The sequence below is a fragment of the Corvus cornix genome, chromosome 11, assembly GCF_000738735.6.
Source record: "Corvus cornix cornix isolate S_Up_H32 chromosome 11, ASM73873v5, whole genome shotgun sequence".
NCBI classification, from domain to species: Eukaryota; Metazoa; Chordata; class Aves; order Passeriformes; family Corvidae; genus Corvus; species Corvus cornix.
Window position 1 is genome coordinate 1,053,378 of NC_046341.1, and position 17,907 is coordinate 1,071,284.

Genomic DNA, 17,907 nt, shown 5'->3' on the forward strand with positions numbered 1-17,907 from the left:
CACACACCCTGAGATATCCATGCACCTCGGGGACCCCTGTAGGACCCTCCCTACTGCATGATCCAAGCTGTCCCACACATTGGGACTGGGAGGGGTCCTATCCCCATGGCCCCGGGGAAGATGTTTTACCATGGGGCAGGCGTGGGATGCCATAGGAGTTGTCAAAGGCGTGATTAAATGGGATGCTGCAGAGCCCGGCCCTGGAGGGATCCCAGGCGGGCTGGGAGGGACAGGACCCATCTGACCATCATGTGCCTTAGGTCTGTGTTGATGCCTGGAGCCACGTGGCTGCCAAAGAGCCATTCACAGCTCCATGAAAGGGGCGATCCCACGGTTATCCGCTTCCCTTGGGAAGCCCTTCCCTCTGGCATGGATGCAAACGGCTCAGCTGCACACACTGGGAATGGGGTCCCAGGCTGCCACAGTGCCAAACTACAGGGATGGGACCCCACGGGATTTGGATATGCCAGCGGGGAACGGAGCCAGGGTGGGCTGGCTTGAGACTCAGGGTCTGCACACCCAGCCAACCCACCCCAGCTACAGCCCCTAGGGAGACAACACAGCAGAAGCAGGGATTTATTCCACGTATTCACCATTACTCAGCAAAAAAAGGGAAAAAAGCTTTACGGGAACAAGGATGAGTTACGGTTTGAGTGTGGCCTACCTCAATCCTGGCTCTAGAAGGTGAAGGTGAGGGAATAAAGGATGGAGAAACAAAGAGGGGGGGAAAAGATTTCTTCTCCAAACTAAATAAAAGGCTGAAAAAGCTGCTCCATGCACAATTCTAGTGGCACAGGGAACTCTGAGACCTTTGGAAGGTTCAGTGTAGTGAGGGTGCAGAGTATTTTGTGGAGGGAAGGAAGCTCCAGGCTACGGGAAGCACAAAGGAGCTGAAGAAGAGGGCAGTAAAACTCCTCTGGGAATTAAGGACAAGAGCCCGGAGAAGAACAGGGAGGGGAATGGGATGGGAATTGTGTGCAGAGGAGACCAGAAGGGGACTAAGCTGCCGTGGGGACAAGGGACAGCTGCTGTCGATTAGCTCGGACATGCTCAGACAGTCCTTGTTCCCCGTTAAAGAGAGGGGCCCTGGACAGGGCCCATTGCTGCGGATTCAGCCCCCCTCCCTGGACAGAGACCAGCCCATGGGTGCAGCCCCCCTCCTCAGAACAGCCCATGCCCACAGCGAGTCCATGTGTGATTTTATTGGAGTGCGACACGAATCTGGGGGCGATGCCAGAAGGTCTTGGGGAGAGACACCTTGGGCTCAGTCCCAGTCCCCGTCGCCCTCAGGATTGTCATCGCGGGGGGGCTCCTGGAACTGGATGTTGGCCAGCATGTCCCGCATGGCCGCCATCAGCCTGTTCACCCCCTGGTTGAGGTCCTGCACTGCTGCGGCCTCGTCGTCCCCGTTGTGCCTGATGTCCCCCTGCAAGAGAGCAGAGCTGTGGTGGCAGCGACAGGCACAACACTGGTGCCAAATCAGCACCAGGCTGTTGCCAGCTGCAGCTGCTGGAGCGGGAACACCACGGGGGAAACGGTGCACCCACATCCCAGCGTGCACTCACCTGCAAGTTAAAATTTGGCAACAGTGAGCGAAAGAAGAGGGATAAAGAGCTTTCGTTGGAGGGGTGGCTTGTCCTGGAAGACACAAGTGGCACCATGGTGAAGGGACAGCTCAGTTTGTGACTCCTCAGTGGGATGCAGTGGTGCTGGGAGAACCATGGCACTGCTGGAACCAGCCCTAAGGGAGGGAACTGCGGGGTTCCAAAGGGATTCTGAATTCAGGCAACTCCGAGCAGCAGCTCTGAGCAAAGCAGCCACTAAGAGCACAAACAAGGCCAGGCTGGAAGAAGCTTGGAGCAACCTGGTCTAGTGGAAGGTGTCCCTGCCCATGGCAAGGGGTGCAACGAGATGAATTTTAAGGTCCTTCCAACCCAAACCATTCCAGGATTCCACGATTCTACCAGCTCCGCTCTGAGCGGGTTGGTGTGGAACACACACACAGCATCACCCCAACACCAGGACTGGCTGTACTTAAGCTTCCATTTACCCCAAACCCTCCTGGGTCAGCTGTGGCCTGGGTTTTCCCTGGCTTTTGCCCTATGGCTGGGAATGGCCAGTGGTGACCACCACGGGAAGCAGCAGGACCAGTCCAGCCTGTAGCTCTGCCTGGCAGGAGCACCACAGCTCTTCCTCTGCCATGGAGGAGGATATCAGCGCCGAGCGCCCGCGTGCAGCCTGGCCTGGGGCTGAGGGCGTGCCGGGAACACGCCGGGAACACGGCCGGTTGTGCCAGCACAGGCACCAGGGGTGGAGGTGGTACCTTTCCGGTCGGGTGTAGGAAACAATGGAATCCAGAGGAGGGAGGGGGTCAAACCCCATCACTGGCTGTGAGGTCACCTCCTGCAGGAGAAGGAGAAAGGAGGGATGAAGGAGAAAGGAAGGAATGAAGGAGAAAAGAAGGGATGAAGGCGAAAAGAAGGGATGAAGGCTGCGCATCCAGCAGCAGCAAACACGGGGGCCCACAGAAGCCGCGAGTCACAGGGGTTAGGATGGGCCCAGCAGGGACACAAGTGCCACACCACCACGTGCAGCCACAGCCCCTGTGCCCCATCAGGCCCCTCACCAGAGGCAGGGCTGCCGTGGCCTCCTTCATCTCCGAGAGGATGATGTGCCGGTAGATGTTCCTGGGAGCGCTCTGGTACCGGATCTTCCTCCTGAGGCGGGAGGGGACAGAGCAGTGCACCCTGAGCAGGCACTTTCCTGTTTCTGCTGCTCGAGGCACAGTGTCAGCAGCTTCCCTGGCTCCAGGGGACAGGCCACATTGGATGGAGCTGGCTTACAGCGAGCCAAAGGTGGGTGGCAGCTGCTGAGCTCCAGAGAAAGAGCAGAGAGCTTGGGGACGAGCAGGTTGACCTTGGCTTAGGACACCTGATGGCTCTCCTCTGTTTCTCAGCACTGGGAAGTGTTTCTAAGCTCTCACCTGCCCTGTGTGGCCATCCCTGCCCTTCCAGGCCACCCCTCCACCCTCCCCAGGATGTTTCCAGGAACAGGTGACAGCCAAGCCTGGGGAAGGCAGTGCAGGATATGCAGTGCAGGTTCAGCTCTACATTCCCGTTTGTGAAAAGCATGGAAGAGCCTCTGCCTTCCTGGCCCCATGCCGTGACCCTCGGCATCAGAGCAGCAGCTGTGGGGCTCTGAGCCCTGTCCCAGACACTGGAACCGCTGCTGCCCAGGACAGACCCTCTGTCCCACTCTGTCCCCTGTCTCTGGCACAGGAGCCCTGCCCTCCACCTTCTGTGCTCACTTGTGCTCAGCCTCCTGCACCAGCGCGTCCCCGGCCTCCACCATGCGCAGAACCTCGTGGACGTGGGGCTCCAGCCAGGCCATGACAGCCGGGTCCTTCCACAGGGCGTGCGTCCTGCCCACGTACAGGGACGTCAGCTGGTTCAGGGCGGGTGACTGGCTATGGGAGATGGCTGTTACTCACGGCACCCTCCTCCTCCTCCTCCTGCTCCTCACGGGACAGTGAGGACTCAGCTCTGTGCTGGGCTTTGGTGCGGGAACATGAGAGGACTTGCAGGCTCCTGCCTGGCTATTGCCATCCACCTTCACCAGATCTTCTGCCTCCATCTATTTTTAGGCTAAGCAGAGCCATGAAATGAGGGAACACTGCCCTGGCCGGAGGGAGAGCCTTCGTGTGCTGAGGAAGACCACGTGTCAAGGGAAGGCAGACTGGTTGGAGACAGCCTGCCCTGGGAAGACACACACGTCACGCTCCCTTTCTGCAGACACCAGCAAGGCTTTGGGGTGAACTTCTGACCTGTCCACCTTGAGGTGAGGTGGGTCTGTCAGCCTGATCCAGAGGCCATTATGGAAATCCATTATCAAAGGGATTATCAAATGAGGCATTATCAAATGAGCCTACTCAGGGAACCCAAACAAGCTCCTCCATTAGCTGTCTGAGCATGCAAGATCCCCGCCGCCGGCAAAATCGATCCCTTCCCTTTGCTGAGAACATCTTCAGGCCTTACCTGATCTGGGCATTCAGCCCGAAGAAGGGGTGGGAGGTGACCCTGGCATCGGGCTGCACGCTGCAGTGATCCAACAGCGGCATCAGAACTGCAACACAAAGGCAGAGAACTCGTCTGGATCTGTTGGTGAGGAGCAGTGTGGGGTGGGGTCACCCCTTGCAGACAGTCACCCCCCTCCTTGGGGCCAGCACCCCCCGGGGCACCAACAAGGACACAAGGAGGGGGTGAGGACACTGCTGGTCCCTGTGCTCACACAGTTGTTATTTCAGTTACCCCAACGAGCAGCCTAGAAGATGTTTCCAGCCCCCACAAACTGAATCCCGGCTGGAGAGCTGGTTCTTCCTGCTGCACACACCCTCCTCTGGGCCTGAGGGCAGTGTGCTCCTTTCATGGACAGCAGCACCCACAGGATGAAAGGGAGAGTGATGGACACCCATGGGGCGAGCACATCTAAAACAGAGCTGTGCCTCGGAGGGAGAGCCAAGGAGACTGGCTTGTCCTTGCTCCGGGCAGCCCTGAGGAGGTGAGACATCTCCCTGCTCTGAGATTCCAGCTCTCACCCTCCCCCAGCCTGCTCACCCCGACCATCACTGGTGGAGAAGCATCGGTTGCTCTAGGGAGGGAGGACAGAATCATGGAATCACAGAACTGTAAGGTTGGAAAAGCCCCTAAGACCATTGAGCCCAACCATTCCCCCAGCACTGCCAAGGCCACCCCTCACCCATGTTCCCAGGTTCCACATCCACACAGCTTTTAAATCCCTCCAGGGTTGGGGACTCCACCACTGCCCTGGGCAGACTGGACCAGGGCTGGACAACACTTCTGGAGAAGGAATTGTTCCCAGTATCCAACCTTGAGGCTGTTTCCTCTTGTCCTGTTGTTCCCTGGGAGCAGAGCCCGACCCCCCTGGCTGCCCCCTCCTGTCAGGGAGTTGTGCAGAGCCACAAGGTCCTCCCTGAGCTTCCTTTGCTCCAGGCTGAGCCCCTTTCACAGCTCCCTCAGCCACTCCTGCTGCTCCAGCCCCTTCCCCAGCTCCGTTCCCTTCCCTGGACATGCTCCAACTGCCCCCGGGGTGGACCCCCCACCATAGTGGGCACAGGCACCGCTGTTCTGCCCCGCCGCGTCCGCTCTGACTCAGGGCTCCCTCCTCAAAGGCCCTTTGCAAATTCCTGCCTCTGCATCCGCCTGCCGGGAATCCAGCCCTGGCTCTCACAGAGGACAGTGACAAAGCCCGCGGGCATGGCCTTACCGGAGGGGACAGACTCACCGCTTGGGAACATGATGAGCGCGAGCTGGATGAGCCGGGCCGCTCGCTCCCGGGCCTGGCTCCGCTCCAGCTCTGGGCGCTCTTCCTGCTGGCTCAGGAAGAAATAGGCCAGTGGCACTGAGAAGGCAAAATTGGGCAGCTGGGACAGATTCCGGTGACTCTGCAGGATCAGGGAGAGCGTTACTGAGAAATGACGCTGTGCAGCAGAGCTGGGCTGCGCGGGGTCGGGGCTCTGCCTGCTGGGGTTAAGTGAGTTCCCAGCCACTGGCTCGGTGCCCTCACGGCTGAGTGAGCAATTTTGAGTTCTTACAGCTGTTTGCAGGATCCAAGGATTACAGAAACCAACAGCCCATCCTTTATGGATCATTCCAATGCTGCTGGGACGCCAGCTGGGCTGTGAGATCCCTTCCAAAGGGCTCACCTGGTGGGGAGCACCCCAAGCACCCATCCCCTCACCTGCTGGCCACTCACCTCCCACTCCTGGAAGAGGCGGGTCAGGAAGGTGTATTCCCTGGCCCGGAGGGACAGGAAGTCGATCAGCAGCAGCACACAGAGCGGGTCATTCTCAGGATCAAGGCTTGGGAGCAGGAGGAGAAAACAAACTCGGTGTTACAACAGCTGAGAGGGCTGCCCTGATTTCTGGGACAAACAGCCTCTCCCAGTGACATCCAGTGACTCAGCAAGCGGAGAGAACAGGAACACGGTCACTCCCGCACGGCCAGCGGGATGACGGAGAGCTGCTCGGTGTCCCTGTAGAGGGGACAGTCCCCTGCCACCATTCAGGAGGACAATCAGTGGCCACAAACTGAGTAGGCTGAAGCTATTGTCACACCTTGCTCTGCTGAGCCTCCAAGCTCAGGCCACACTTCAGTGGTCACAGGCCACCCAAGGCCCCTCCTCACCCATCACCTCTCCAAGAGCACCAGTACAGACCTGTGCAGCTCTAAGGGGTGGGAATGAGCCCATGCCAAGCCCAGGAGCAGCAGGACCCCTCTGGGGTGACTACGCCCCCAAACCCAGACACTCCACCCTCGGTGGAGGGATCTACCTCAGGATGAGCTTGCAGAACTCCAGGGCTGTGCGGGGACAGCCCCTCTTCTCCAGGAACATCAGGTGCTTGAAGAGAGCCAGGAAGAAAGCCCTGCATGGGGAACAGTGGCAGGACTTAAGAGGCCAGATGTAGAGACACAGTCACCACCACCTCCTCACCCCCAAGCATCACATCCTGGTGTGGCACAGGGTGCCACAGACCCCCCATGATCCCATCTCTTGGTTTTGTTATCTTTTTGTGCAAGAACAGGGACAGCAAACTCATAACCTGCTCTGGAGACTGGGACCAAGACAAGTAAATCCTAGAAGCCCACATCCCGCTTTGTCCCAGTGGTGTGGGGACGGTGACACAGAGCGGGGAGGCCCAACACCTGAACTGGTGACACAGGTCACTGATGGCACAAAGTGTGTCAGCCAGAGGGACTGAAATGTGAGCACCCTCCAGGTACAGCAGTTTGGGAGAGATGGCTTAGGTCAGCTGACTGGAAAATTCCCAGAATAAAGTCACCTTTCCCAGCAGCTGCAGAGCTGGAGTTACATAAAAACCTAGGCTGGGAGGAGTGTGAGTGCTGGGGATGATGGCTGGAAACATACAGCAAGGATTTTTGTGACTATTTAGGGCTAAGGGGTACTGATAGCATGAGAAGGATATGACAGGGAGGGACAGTTCCTACTGCAGGAAGATACCCTTGGGAAAAGGGATGCTTTGTGCAGAAGCTTCCACGCACGAGCTCCCTGTGCTCCAGCACCATCCCAGGACCCCCAACAGAAAGGGACACTCAGGGTCTCCCCGGCTGAGCAGCAGTGGTGAATCTGGGTGGCTGTGGCCAAAGTGGGCCACCAGGAGCTCCAGCAGAGCCTCCCCGCTCCCCAGCCCTGCTCACCTGTTCTCTGGCCGCCGGTAGTCCAGCCTGCAGGCCCCACTGGTGAGGCTGAACACGGGGTGGAAGGCACATTCCAGGCTGTACAGCGCCCGCTCTGGGGACAGCAAGGACAGTGTCAGGGACAGGACAGGGACACCACCCCAGCACAGCACTGCCTGGCACTCGGTTTAGCCCAGAAGACAGGAAACCAGCTCATTCCCAGCCCAGCGAGGCACAAAGTTACTTCACACAACGTGGTGGCAGCAGGTACCAGGGCAGGGAGCACTTCCACATTAGATCTCACTCTGGGTGGGAAAAGGAACCATTTTGGGATTGAGGCTGGTCCAGCTGCCTCTGCCACAACTCTGTTCACATGGGAAAGCCAAGCTCCTGCCCTCCACTGCCCTGTGCCAGGGCCTCCCCACAGCCTGCCAGGGAAGGATTTCACACCGACACATCTGCTCCTCACCTCACTCTTACCTATGAGATCCCGGGCCATCTCCTGGTCCTCCTGCATCCGGCACACGTCGCTGAGCTGCAGGAGGGAGTCCACGTGGTAGGGGTTCATCTGGAGCAGCAGCTGCACAAGAGCATTGCAAAGATTCCGTCTCATTACCGGCGTCTCAGGAATTTGGTCTCTGACCCAGGTACCTCCCAGCACCAGCTCTGTGACACACAGCACCAAGAGCTTCCTTAATCCAGCCCTGCCAGATCCATCCCCAAGCTGGAAGGGCACAGGGAGCTCCATCCCTACCACATGCAGGATGGGAGCCCTCAATGGCAGCCTCCCTTGCCCTCGGGCAGCTCCCTCCCAGCTTTTCCAACCAGGCCTTTGATCATCTTCACTGTCCTCCTCCAGATCTCTCCCAGCTCCTCCATTTCTTTGAAAGGAGAGAACAAGATGTAGGCACCGTTACAGTTTGGGGTTTTTCATCTATCCCTCAACAGTTCTGAGCACTTGATCAGGGTTTTGAATCCCCTGGATACTGAGAGGACATTTGGACACATCTATTACAAATCCAGGAATCAACAATGGTAATGGATAATAATAATAAATAAAGATTTACTCCCAGGCTTCAGAAGAGAAGTTTAATCTAAAACTTGCTCCATTCACTAATTGTATTATAAATAGGCTACTTTTCCCAAGCACCTAAAACCTCAGTTCAGTAAAAAATTCTGAAGCTACTACAAATCTTCTCACAGTTTAGTTTGGGGATTTTTTTTTCTCCTAAAACTAAAAAAGCTTCCAAAGCTCCAGAAGTTTCCATCTGCAGGGTGGGGACCCGTGGGACCACCTACAGCACAAAGACTGGATGTTCCAGGCTGGCCTGGCCCTGTCTGGAGCCACTTGCCTGATGCTTAACCTCTTCCTTAAGGGGTAAGATTCTTAAGTTCCTTTCTAGTCCCCTTTTTGGGGGGACATGGAGCACTCAGGGTCACTGTGATGGGAAAAAACCAAGAAAAGGTCACCAAGACCCTTTTAGCCTACCAGCAAGTGCAGAAAAAACACTCACTGAACAAGAGACTCCCCAAAAGTAATGTTTTATGAGCTGAAACCACAGCAACAAGGCAGAGTTGGGCTCAAGCTATGGCAGGACCATGGTGACCATGAACAAACTGTCTGGTATTGGCAAATCCATCTGTTAGATTTTACCCTTAATGGAAAAGGGGAAGACTTCAAGCTGTGTGAATGTCCTCAAGTTTAGCCAGACCCCCTAAGAGGATCAGAGCATCCAGATTAAAATACCATGGAAAGCCTGTCCTGTGTGGGACTGAGCTTGAGCTGTCCCTGGGACACTCACTGCTGCACAGGAATTACCTTGGCTCACTTAATCCAAATCCCTCAATCCAGGCAGAACTGCTGAGCTGGAGAGAGCCCCATGGCCCTGAGCCAAGGGTGGGAAAGCAGAAGGAAATAAACTTTATTTAGCAGACAATGGGCTCTTTAAGGAACATCTCCAGGGCATGTATCCCAGCTCACGTGGCCAGGCCTTTCAGAGAAACATCCCCCAGTTATGGTTTAGTTGGGTGCAGAGCAATTTTGCTGTTGCTTATCACTCTAAACTATAAATGTTACCATACAGCTTAATGAGCTCAGACATGCATGAAGGAATCCCAACACAAAAGCCTGTTTTTGCTGAAATACCAAGGAAGGACACATTTTTCATCTTGCAGACATTTATAAATACAACAGCTGTTAGTTTGGATTCCCAGTTCATGATGGGTTTATGCAATATTCCTCCTTTCCCAGCTAAGAGCTGAGACAAGGGAGCTTTATTCCCACCCTTCCAGCCAAATGGACAGTTCCTGTGGGTTCCTCTCTCAGGTGGTGACCTGGCACATGCTTGGCAGAGCCACCACGGCTCAGCCACCAGACCTCCTCTGCACCAAGGAGGTCACTGATTAACAAGGTAACAGCACAGCTCAGCACTGCGGGGCTGCCTCGCCCCACAGAGAAAGACACAGGGCTCTACTGCCCAAACAAGACTCGAAATAAAACATCCAGGGCTCTGCAGAGGGATCTGGACAGGATGGATCAAGGGGATGAGGCCAGAGGGATGAGCACAGTGAAGTGCTGAGTCCTGCTTGTGGGTCACACCAACCCCATGAATGCTACAGGCTGGAAAAAGTGGCAAAGTGGCTGGAGAAGGATCTGGGGGTGCTGGTGACAGTGGATGGACATGAGCCCAGGCAGGCAGGAAGGCCACTGGCACCTGGCCTGCGTCAGCAATGGCATGGCCACAGGACCAGGGCAGTGCTCGTCCCCTGTGCTGGCACTGCTGGGGCACTTCCAGTTCTGGGGTCAGTTCTCAGCCCAACACAGACGTGCAGGGGCTGGAGAGTGTCCAGGGAAGGGAATGGAGCTGGGAAGGGGCTGGAGCAGCAGGAGCAGCTGAGGGAGCTGGGAAAGGGGCTCAGCCTGGAGCAAAGGAGGCTCAGGGGGGACCTTGTGGCTCTGCACAACTCCCTGACAGGAGGGGGCAGCCAGGGGGGTCGGGCTCTCTCCCAGGGAACAACAGGACAAGAGGAAACAGCCTCAAGTTGTGGCAGAGTCAGGTTGAATACTGGGAACAATTCCTTCTCCAGAAGTGTTGTCCAGCCCTGGCCCAGTCTGCCCAGGGCAGTGGTGAATTCCCCATCCTTGGAGGGATTTAAAAGCCATGTGTGGACATGGCACCTGGGGACACGGGTGAGGGGTGGCCTTGGCAGTGCTGGGGGAACAGTTGGCTTAGAGGCTTTTCCAACCCAAACAATTCCACTGAAATGCACCAGCCACACTTGCCAGGGAAAGGGGCTGCAGGAACCCAGGAGGGAATGGCACAACCAACCCAACGTACCACGATATTGTTGGGGTCCATGGACTCCACAGCGTCCAGGAACTTGAACTGGACCTGCTGGTACTCACGGTGATGCTCGAAGGTGAAGTGCTGCACCCCCCTCCGGGTGTCCAGCAGCTGCATGGTGATACCTGGAGGGTGCAGGGGAGACCTGGGTACCCCAAGAGAACCTCCTCTGCTCTCTCACAGCATCAAAAGCTCACTCACATCACTGGGTCCAGAGCTATACGTGTTTTTGGAAGCTCCCAGAGAGTTTCAATCTTTTCCCCCCTCTCACAAGTCAAAGTCCCAAATCCACCCAGAAAGCCCAGGCTGCTCACTATGCCCAGGGATACTTCTCATTATCCAGCAATTCTGCTGCTAAGATGAGAAGCACCCTCACCCTGCTAACTCCAAAAGAGGGGAAAACAAATCCAAATTATAAGGGACAACTCCCCAGAGTTCTCTGTTTAGGCAGAAGGTGTATTTCCACGAGCTGAGGAGCAGTTCCCATTTACATTCTGTGCCCTGAGCAGCATCCATGTCACATGGGCCAAGCGTTAGGAGGGCAGGAGGCAGCCCCAAAAGCCTCACCTGTCTTGCTGTAGCGTGGCCAGGTGTTCTTGGGAGCCGTCAGCCACATGCTGCGGACGTACTGCCGCTGCCTCTGCCTTGGCCTGGGGAGGAGAACACACAGGTCACACCTTCTCTGCACTGACAGGAGGAGGACGAGAGATGAAACCATGTTAAAGGGAAAAATGAGATCAAAATTCTTCCCCACAGAGAGCCACACAGAGCTGTGCCCAGAGCTCTGCATTTGCCTTCAAGACACAACATACCTGTGCTCAGGCTTTGCCTTACGTGCACCATCTAGGCCAGCCAGTGCCTCCAGCATCTCCACTTCCAGAGCTTCTCTCCCTGTTTTTATCCCTGCCAAACTCTCAGCTGCCTCTGCTTCAAACAGCTTCCCAGGTCCAATTAGGAGAGCCCCACAACCCTCTGACTCACCCCTCTTCCTAGCAGGGCCTTCAAATGTCAATTGGATTAGTTTAAGCCGTACTCAAAAATGCACAATTTATTGGTTCAAGAGCAGTTCAGGATCAAGGCTACTCTGAAGGAGTCATGTCTCCTCAGAAAGGGATCATAGACTGTCCTGAGTTGGAAAAGACCCACAAGGATTATCAAGTCCAGCCCCTGGCCTTGCACAGTCACAAGGGACTGCAGTTTCTTCTTCAAGCACCAAATGCTCTTCCACAGATTCTCTCCCTCCTTCCACCTGCATTGCTCCAAGCTCAGACCGTTCTTGGTTTTCCAACCAGCTCACAGAAGTGGGGATTTCGTGGATGACAAATTTTTTATGCACAGTGCAGTGCATAAATGCAGAGATGTCACACCCAGGGAGCAACAGGTTCCCTGGAAGCAAGTGCATGAGACACCCTGAGAGTATTCAGGGTCCACTTTCCGTCCAGAGGCTCTGGAATGGCAAGGGACAAACGGTGGAGAAACAAACAAAATCTATGTGTCTGCACTCTGTGAACTTGAGTGAAAGGACTTTGAAGGGTGATTTGCAAGTAAATGAGAGGGGAAAGAAGCAAAGGAAAAAGCAAATGCCAGCAAAAGCCTGGAGAAGTCTTTCCCCACCTTGTACATATCACAGAAAATATTCCTCTGTCTCGATAAGCAACTACTAAATGAATAACACACCCTGAGCCTGGGATTACCCACGCAGGTGTGGCACCAGGGACTCCTTGAGCCCTGCCAAGGACAGGACAGACACACCTCCTCGGATTTGGAAAGGGTTTAATATCAAATTCTGAACTAACCTCTGGTCCCCAAGCACAGCACGAGCCCCGAAGTATCTCTTCAACTCATTCTCTGGATTCAAGTTTCTGAGAAGGTGGAAAGAAGAAAGAAAAGCTCCATCAGTTAAACACAGTGCCACACTCAAGTCTCTCCATCAACACTCAGCACCTCAAAGTGCCTCTGGAAAACCCCCAAACTGTCACACACTCCCCACTGATCAGACACAGCATGGAGAAAGGAGACTAAAACCGGCCAGAACTGGCAGGGAAAGCGCTGCTCCATCAGACAGGCTTTCTTCCTGCTCTGCTCCAGAGCTGGGGAATACTGCTGCTGCCCTCTCCAGGGCAGCTGGAGCCTTAGCTGGGATGTTCCCGGGAGAAGATCCTGAGTGAATCTCATGTCAAGCTTTACACACCAGGGCTATTAGCACCTCTGCAGAGGTTCTCCCACAGAGGATCTGAGGCTGGAAGGTCCCTCTGGAGACTAATCTGGTCCTGCCACCACTGCAAGCAGGCCTGGCAGCAGAGAATCCCCGCCAGAACCAAACGCAGCTTCCAGAGGAGCGGTTAGAACAGGGATGTGCACAACCATCCCAGCCCTTTCGTGCAAGGTGCGGAGTTCCTGGCCAGATCACACTGGGAAGCTCCCAACTCCCTTCCTCGAGGAGCAGATGTCCTGTCACACCAAGGCCAGAGCCGGGTGGCAGCCAGCAGTACCTGTGCTCCACGTAGAGCAGAGGCCGGCTGTCAGTGATGATCCCACCCTGGCTCTGCGGGGCCAGCCCGGGGTCCTCGATCCTCTCCAAAAGGCTGTCGATGTCTTCCAGGTCGTTGTCTTCCTTAAGAGAGGCAAAGCCAAGGCATTTATTACAGGCTGAGTCACAGCAGCCTGCAGGTTACCCAGCAGAGATCACACCCAGCCGCCTCCGGCTCATCCTGATCCCTGGGTGATGGGATGTGGCTCTTCAGAGAATCCCAGAATGGTTTAGGTTGGAAGGGACCTTAAAGCTCATCCCGTGCCACCCCCTGCCATGGGCAGGGACACCTTCCACTGTCCCAGGTTGCTCCAAGCCCTGTCCAGCCTGGCCTTGGACACTGCCAGGGATCCAGGGGCAGTCACAGCTGCTCTGGGCACCCTGTGCCAGGGCCTCCCCATGCTCACAGGGAAGAATTTCCTCCCAACATCCCACCTCTCCCTGCCCTCTGGCAGTGGGAGGACATTTCCCCTTGTCCTGGCACTCAAGGCCCTTCCTTGTGCAAAGACATTTTAAATATTTAAATAACAACCTTCACCCTCTACTTCCCACAGAAACACCAAGTTACTGCTGTGAGCCTCATGACAAGGTCTCAAACACTCACATGACTTTAATCCAACTCTCCCATTCCCCATCTTCCAACCACCCCAGGAATCCATCCAGCTGCTCACATCCAACAGTTGTATAACACTTTAACCCTGATTTCCCTCTATTTTCCCCCTATAAACAACAAGTGACACATTTCTTACGTGCCTTTTTCACATCCTCCTCATGATATCCATGGGTGGAACACAGAATTCCATTCAGGACACCCAAGCAGCACTGCCAGCTTGCCTTTTCCAGCTAAATTTAGCCCCTGTGCGTGCAGTGTACACAGGAAAGGGATAACGTGCTCTGCATGGAAGTGCTGGAACAGAGGTTGTATTATCCCTCGCTGGCAAACCAAACTGCCTGGGTCTGGGTGTCCCAGCTGGCCCATGTCCCCCTGCTGCTCGATATTCTTGGATTGGGAAATGAAACAGGCTCTCCAAGAGGGTTCTCCAACCCCAGGAACTCACTCCTGAGTGGAATTCCCAGGCAGCAGGTGGCCAGCTGTGCGCTGGCACTGCTGTCACGGCTTAGCCATTCTCTCCAGAATCCTGTGGCTCAGGATGTTGAGCAAAGAATCTCCCTGGAGTGAACAGGGAGGTTGGACTCCATGATCTGGGAGGTCTTTTCCAACCTTAAGGATTCTGTGATTCTGTGGACAGTTCAGACTCAAACCTCAGCAGAAAACCAGCTCCCACCTGAACCTCGCTCCTATTGAATTTAGAAGATCAATGACTTTATCCATCTGGTACTTCCAGCTCTGGGGTCCCCAGCACTGGAAGGATGTGGAGCTGCTGGAATAAGTCCAGAGAAGGCCACGAAGATGCTCCAAGGGCTGGAGCCCTCTACTCTAGAGACACCTTAGAGCCCCTTTCAGTGCCCAAAGGGGCTCCAAGAGAGCTGAAGGGGGACTTTGGACAAGGGATAGAGTGACAGGACAGGCTGGACAGGGCTTGGAGCAACCTGGTCTGATGGAAGGTCTCCCTGCCCACACGGCAGTGGATGGAATGAGATGATCTTTAAGGTCCCTTCCAACCCAAACCATACCAGGATTCCATGATTCAAAAAAGACTTCTTTAAATTTGAATTTAGAAATGGCTTTTTTGCCTCAAATCTCTCCTACAGTCACCTTGGAATTCCCACTTTGCCAACCCCACTGGAGGAACCAGCCTGGTCCCTGACTCAGAGCACACACAAACATACCACAGTCTCTCCTGCTGCATTTTTCTTGGTTTTCCTTTTCTTTTTTTTCTTCCGTGGCTTGTTACTCGATGCCGGCTGCAAAGACAAAGAAGGGAAGAGCTGTCAGCATTCCTGTGAACTGCAGGGGTGCCAGCTCCACAGGAAGAAGAGCATTTCTTGCAGGGATCAGCATACTGAGGGTCCTCAAAATTCACCCTTTAGCGTTTGTTAGTGGGTGGAAATCAAGAAACAAGGAGAAAATGGAGGAAAGCACCAAAGATTCACAAAGGGTTAAACCTCAGCTGACTTTCAGATCGATGTCTGAGGCTACGAAATCAGGAGAGAAACAAGTTTAGCTGTGTCAGGTGTGGAGGAAATGCTTCAGCCTCTTTCAGTCTCCAGGACAAGCTGCATTTCTGCTTTTCTGGGGAGCAGGACAAATCCCAATTTCACTCCCATTTCCACAGAAACCAACACCTGACAAAGGCCCCAGTGCCAGAGCGCTTCTCCCTGCAGATGCAACTGCTTCAGCTCAGGATGCTGGGGGGCATTCCCTAACCTGACTGGCACAGCTGGGAAGCACATTTCCAGGATCTAGCAGGTAACACAGCAGGAGATCACAGCATCACGGAACGGTTTGGGGTGCAAGGACCTCCAAGTTTATCCAGTTCCTACTCCCTGTCTAGGCAGGGATACCTGCCACTAGACCAGGTTGCTCCAAGCCCTGTCCTGGCTCTACCCAAGAGCAGCAGCTGCCTGTGCAGGGCTCCCACATCCTACCTGGAGCTCTGGGAGCAGCCACAGGTGTGTCCTGCAGTGCTGGCACAGCAAACTCACCAGGTCAGGGCCTCTGGAGCCACTGCTCACACAGGGACCCACTATCCAGAGCCCTCACTGCCCCTGGGCTGGCAGAGGCCAGCAGCACAGCTGGAATGCACAGTGGACTTTGCTCCTCTGGCACCCAAACCCGAGGAACACACATCCCAAATGCACAGCAAACAGGTGAGACCAGGGGCCAACCCCCTTTGCTCCCCCAACCTTCATCTCCAGTGAGATTTGGGCTGGACTTGCCATGGGAAATTGTTACTGAAATGCCCCTTTCCTCACAAAATCCTGCAAGGAGACACTTCTGGGCTGACACAGACCACAGGAGGAATCTTGATATCAAATGACAACAAACCACTATGGGGAAGAACAGGTTCAGTGTTCAGTTGACTGTGCTTGAAGTCCTCACATCCCCTGTTCAAAACAAATGCTTCCTTGAGACCATTCCCCCCTGGCCCAACCTCGGTGCTCATGTGGATGCAGCACAACGCCTTCCTTGGGTGCCTCCTCTCTGCAGCTGGAAAATCCCTCTGGATGCTACACACAAACCCAGACCTCAGCACCAAACTGCTCATCCTCCCCCAGATCCAAGTTCCCAGGTTTAAGTGTGCGTCCCTGCCCGGGATCCCTGGGGGCAGTTACCGTTCGGTCCGGCTGCCCGGCCTCCTGCCCCTCTCTGTGCCCATCTCCGTCCGTCTCCTCGATCACAGCCCCTTCCTTGCTCCTGTCCTTGCTCCCCTCCTGGCTCCTTCCCGCCGTGTCCCCCTCGCTGAGCCGGGTGTCCGGTCGCTCCTCTCCGGCCAGCAGCTCATCCTCTGACTCCTCAGCTGGGATCTGCAAACAGAGAGACAAGCTGCAGGGACAGCCCAGGGATGGAATTCCCCAGGGATCTGATCCAACACTCCACCTGCAAACAGACAGAGTCATGGACACCCGTCGTGTCAAGAGTGTCACCCCATGGCTGCCTGGAGAGTCCCACACATATGGAGAAGAGCACAGGACCACCATGATGTGTCCCCTCGCACCATGGACTCTGCTCTTCCCAGCCTTGCCTATGCTCACACAGCCAGGCCTCGGGGAAGGACAGGGAATGGCTGGGGTTGGATGAGGTGTCTGGAGAGCAGGACGAGGCTCTGTCACCCCAAGGACCCAGCAGTGCCACCAGGGCCCATCTGACATCCAGCACTGGGATCCTGCAGTGTTGGGAAGGTGGCAGGGATGTTCCTAAAAACAGCTTCACCACTCCAGCTCTGACAACATTCAAACCCAGCCACCCCCAGGCCTCTCTCCCATTCCCTCCCAGTTCAGCCCCAGTTGCTGCCCCCCATCCTTCCCACTCACCCACCACCCAAACCAGTCACTCCCACTCCAGTCACTGACCCCAAATCACTGCCACCCACAAACTGTCACCCCCACTATGTCCCCCTCTCAGTCACTGCCCCCCTGTTCCCTCCAGTCACCCCCAAACCCCGTCAGCCTCTGCCCTAGGTCGCTGTCACTCCAGCCACTGCCGGTGACTGTCACCTCAGCTGTCCCCCAAGTAAGTGTCCCCCAGCAACGTCCCCGACTGCCCACCCACTTGTCACCCCCAGTCACTGCCCTGCATTATCCCCCCAGTAACTGTCCCCCACGAGTCCCTGCCACTCCAGCTGCCCCCCAGCAACCGCCCCCAACCGCTGCACCCCGGCGACCCCCGCCTTTGGTCTCCCTCACCAGCTCGAAGCGGTTGCTGACGCCGGCGCGGGGCGGCCCGCGGGGCCCCTTCCCGGGGGCTGGCGGCGGCCCCCCTTCACGGGCGTACTCGGAGCCGGGGTCGAGGCCAAGCTGGCCCAGCCCCGGCCCCTCCTGACCCCGCTGTTCCCCCCGCAGCCGCCTCAGGGCCCGGCGCGACATCGCCCCCCGCCCGCTCCGCGCCTGCGCCCGCACTGCGCCTGCGCGCCCGCCCCTGCGCCGGGCCCGCCCACTCGCAGCCCGGGCGCCCATTGGCTGAGGCCGTTCAGGCCCCGCCCCCAACGCCCCGCGAGCTCCGTGGCGCTCCGCGGCAGCGGCGCGTGAAATATGTCCCGGAAGGGGCAGCGTGGGAACGGGGCGATCGCCGCGGGTCCCGGGCGGGGCACGGCCCCGGGACACGGGCGGGGACCGGGGCACAGGCTGGGGTGGGCCCGGCGCTGGGAGCGCGCAGGGAGTGGCGAGGGAGCCGTGGGAATGGGGAGCGGGGTGTTCC

At 56.3% G+C, this 17,907-nt stretch overlaps 1 protein-coding gene across 1 annotated transcript; it reads right to left on the reverse strand.

Annotated features, from left to right (window-relative positions):
• Positions 1-1,182: 1,182 nt before the first annotated feature.
• TCF25 (transcription factor 25) lies at positions 1,183-17,584 on the reverse strand. The gene is made up of 18 exons (XM_039558195.1): positions 17,397-17,584; positions 16,326-16,517; positions 14,880-14,954; positions 13,051-13,172; positions 12,355-12,420; positions 11,126-11,208; positions 10,553-10,683; positions 7,695-7,794; positions 7,236-7,329; positions 6,350-6,442; positions 5,773-5,878; positions 5,302-5,461; positions 4,035-4,122; positions 3,308-3,466; positions 2,627-2,717; positions 2,324-2,403; positions 1,566-1,638; positions 1,183-1,426 (listed from the first exon to the last, which is right to left on the reverse strand). Exons 1-18 carry the CDS (start codon positions 17,574-17,576, stop codon positions 1,265-1,267), a joined length of 2,055 nt encoding a protein of 684 aa, XP_039414129.1. The 5' UTR covers positions 17,577-17,584; the 3' UTR covers positions 1,183-1,264.
• Between the last annotated feature and the right edge of the window lie 323 nt (positions 17,585-17,907).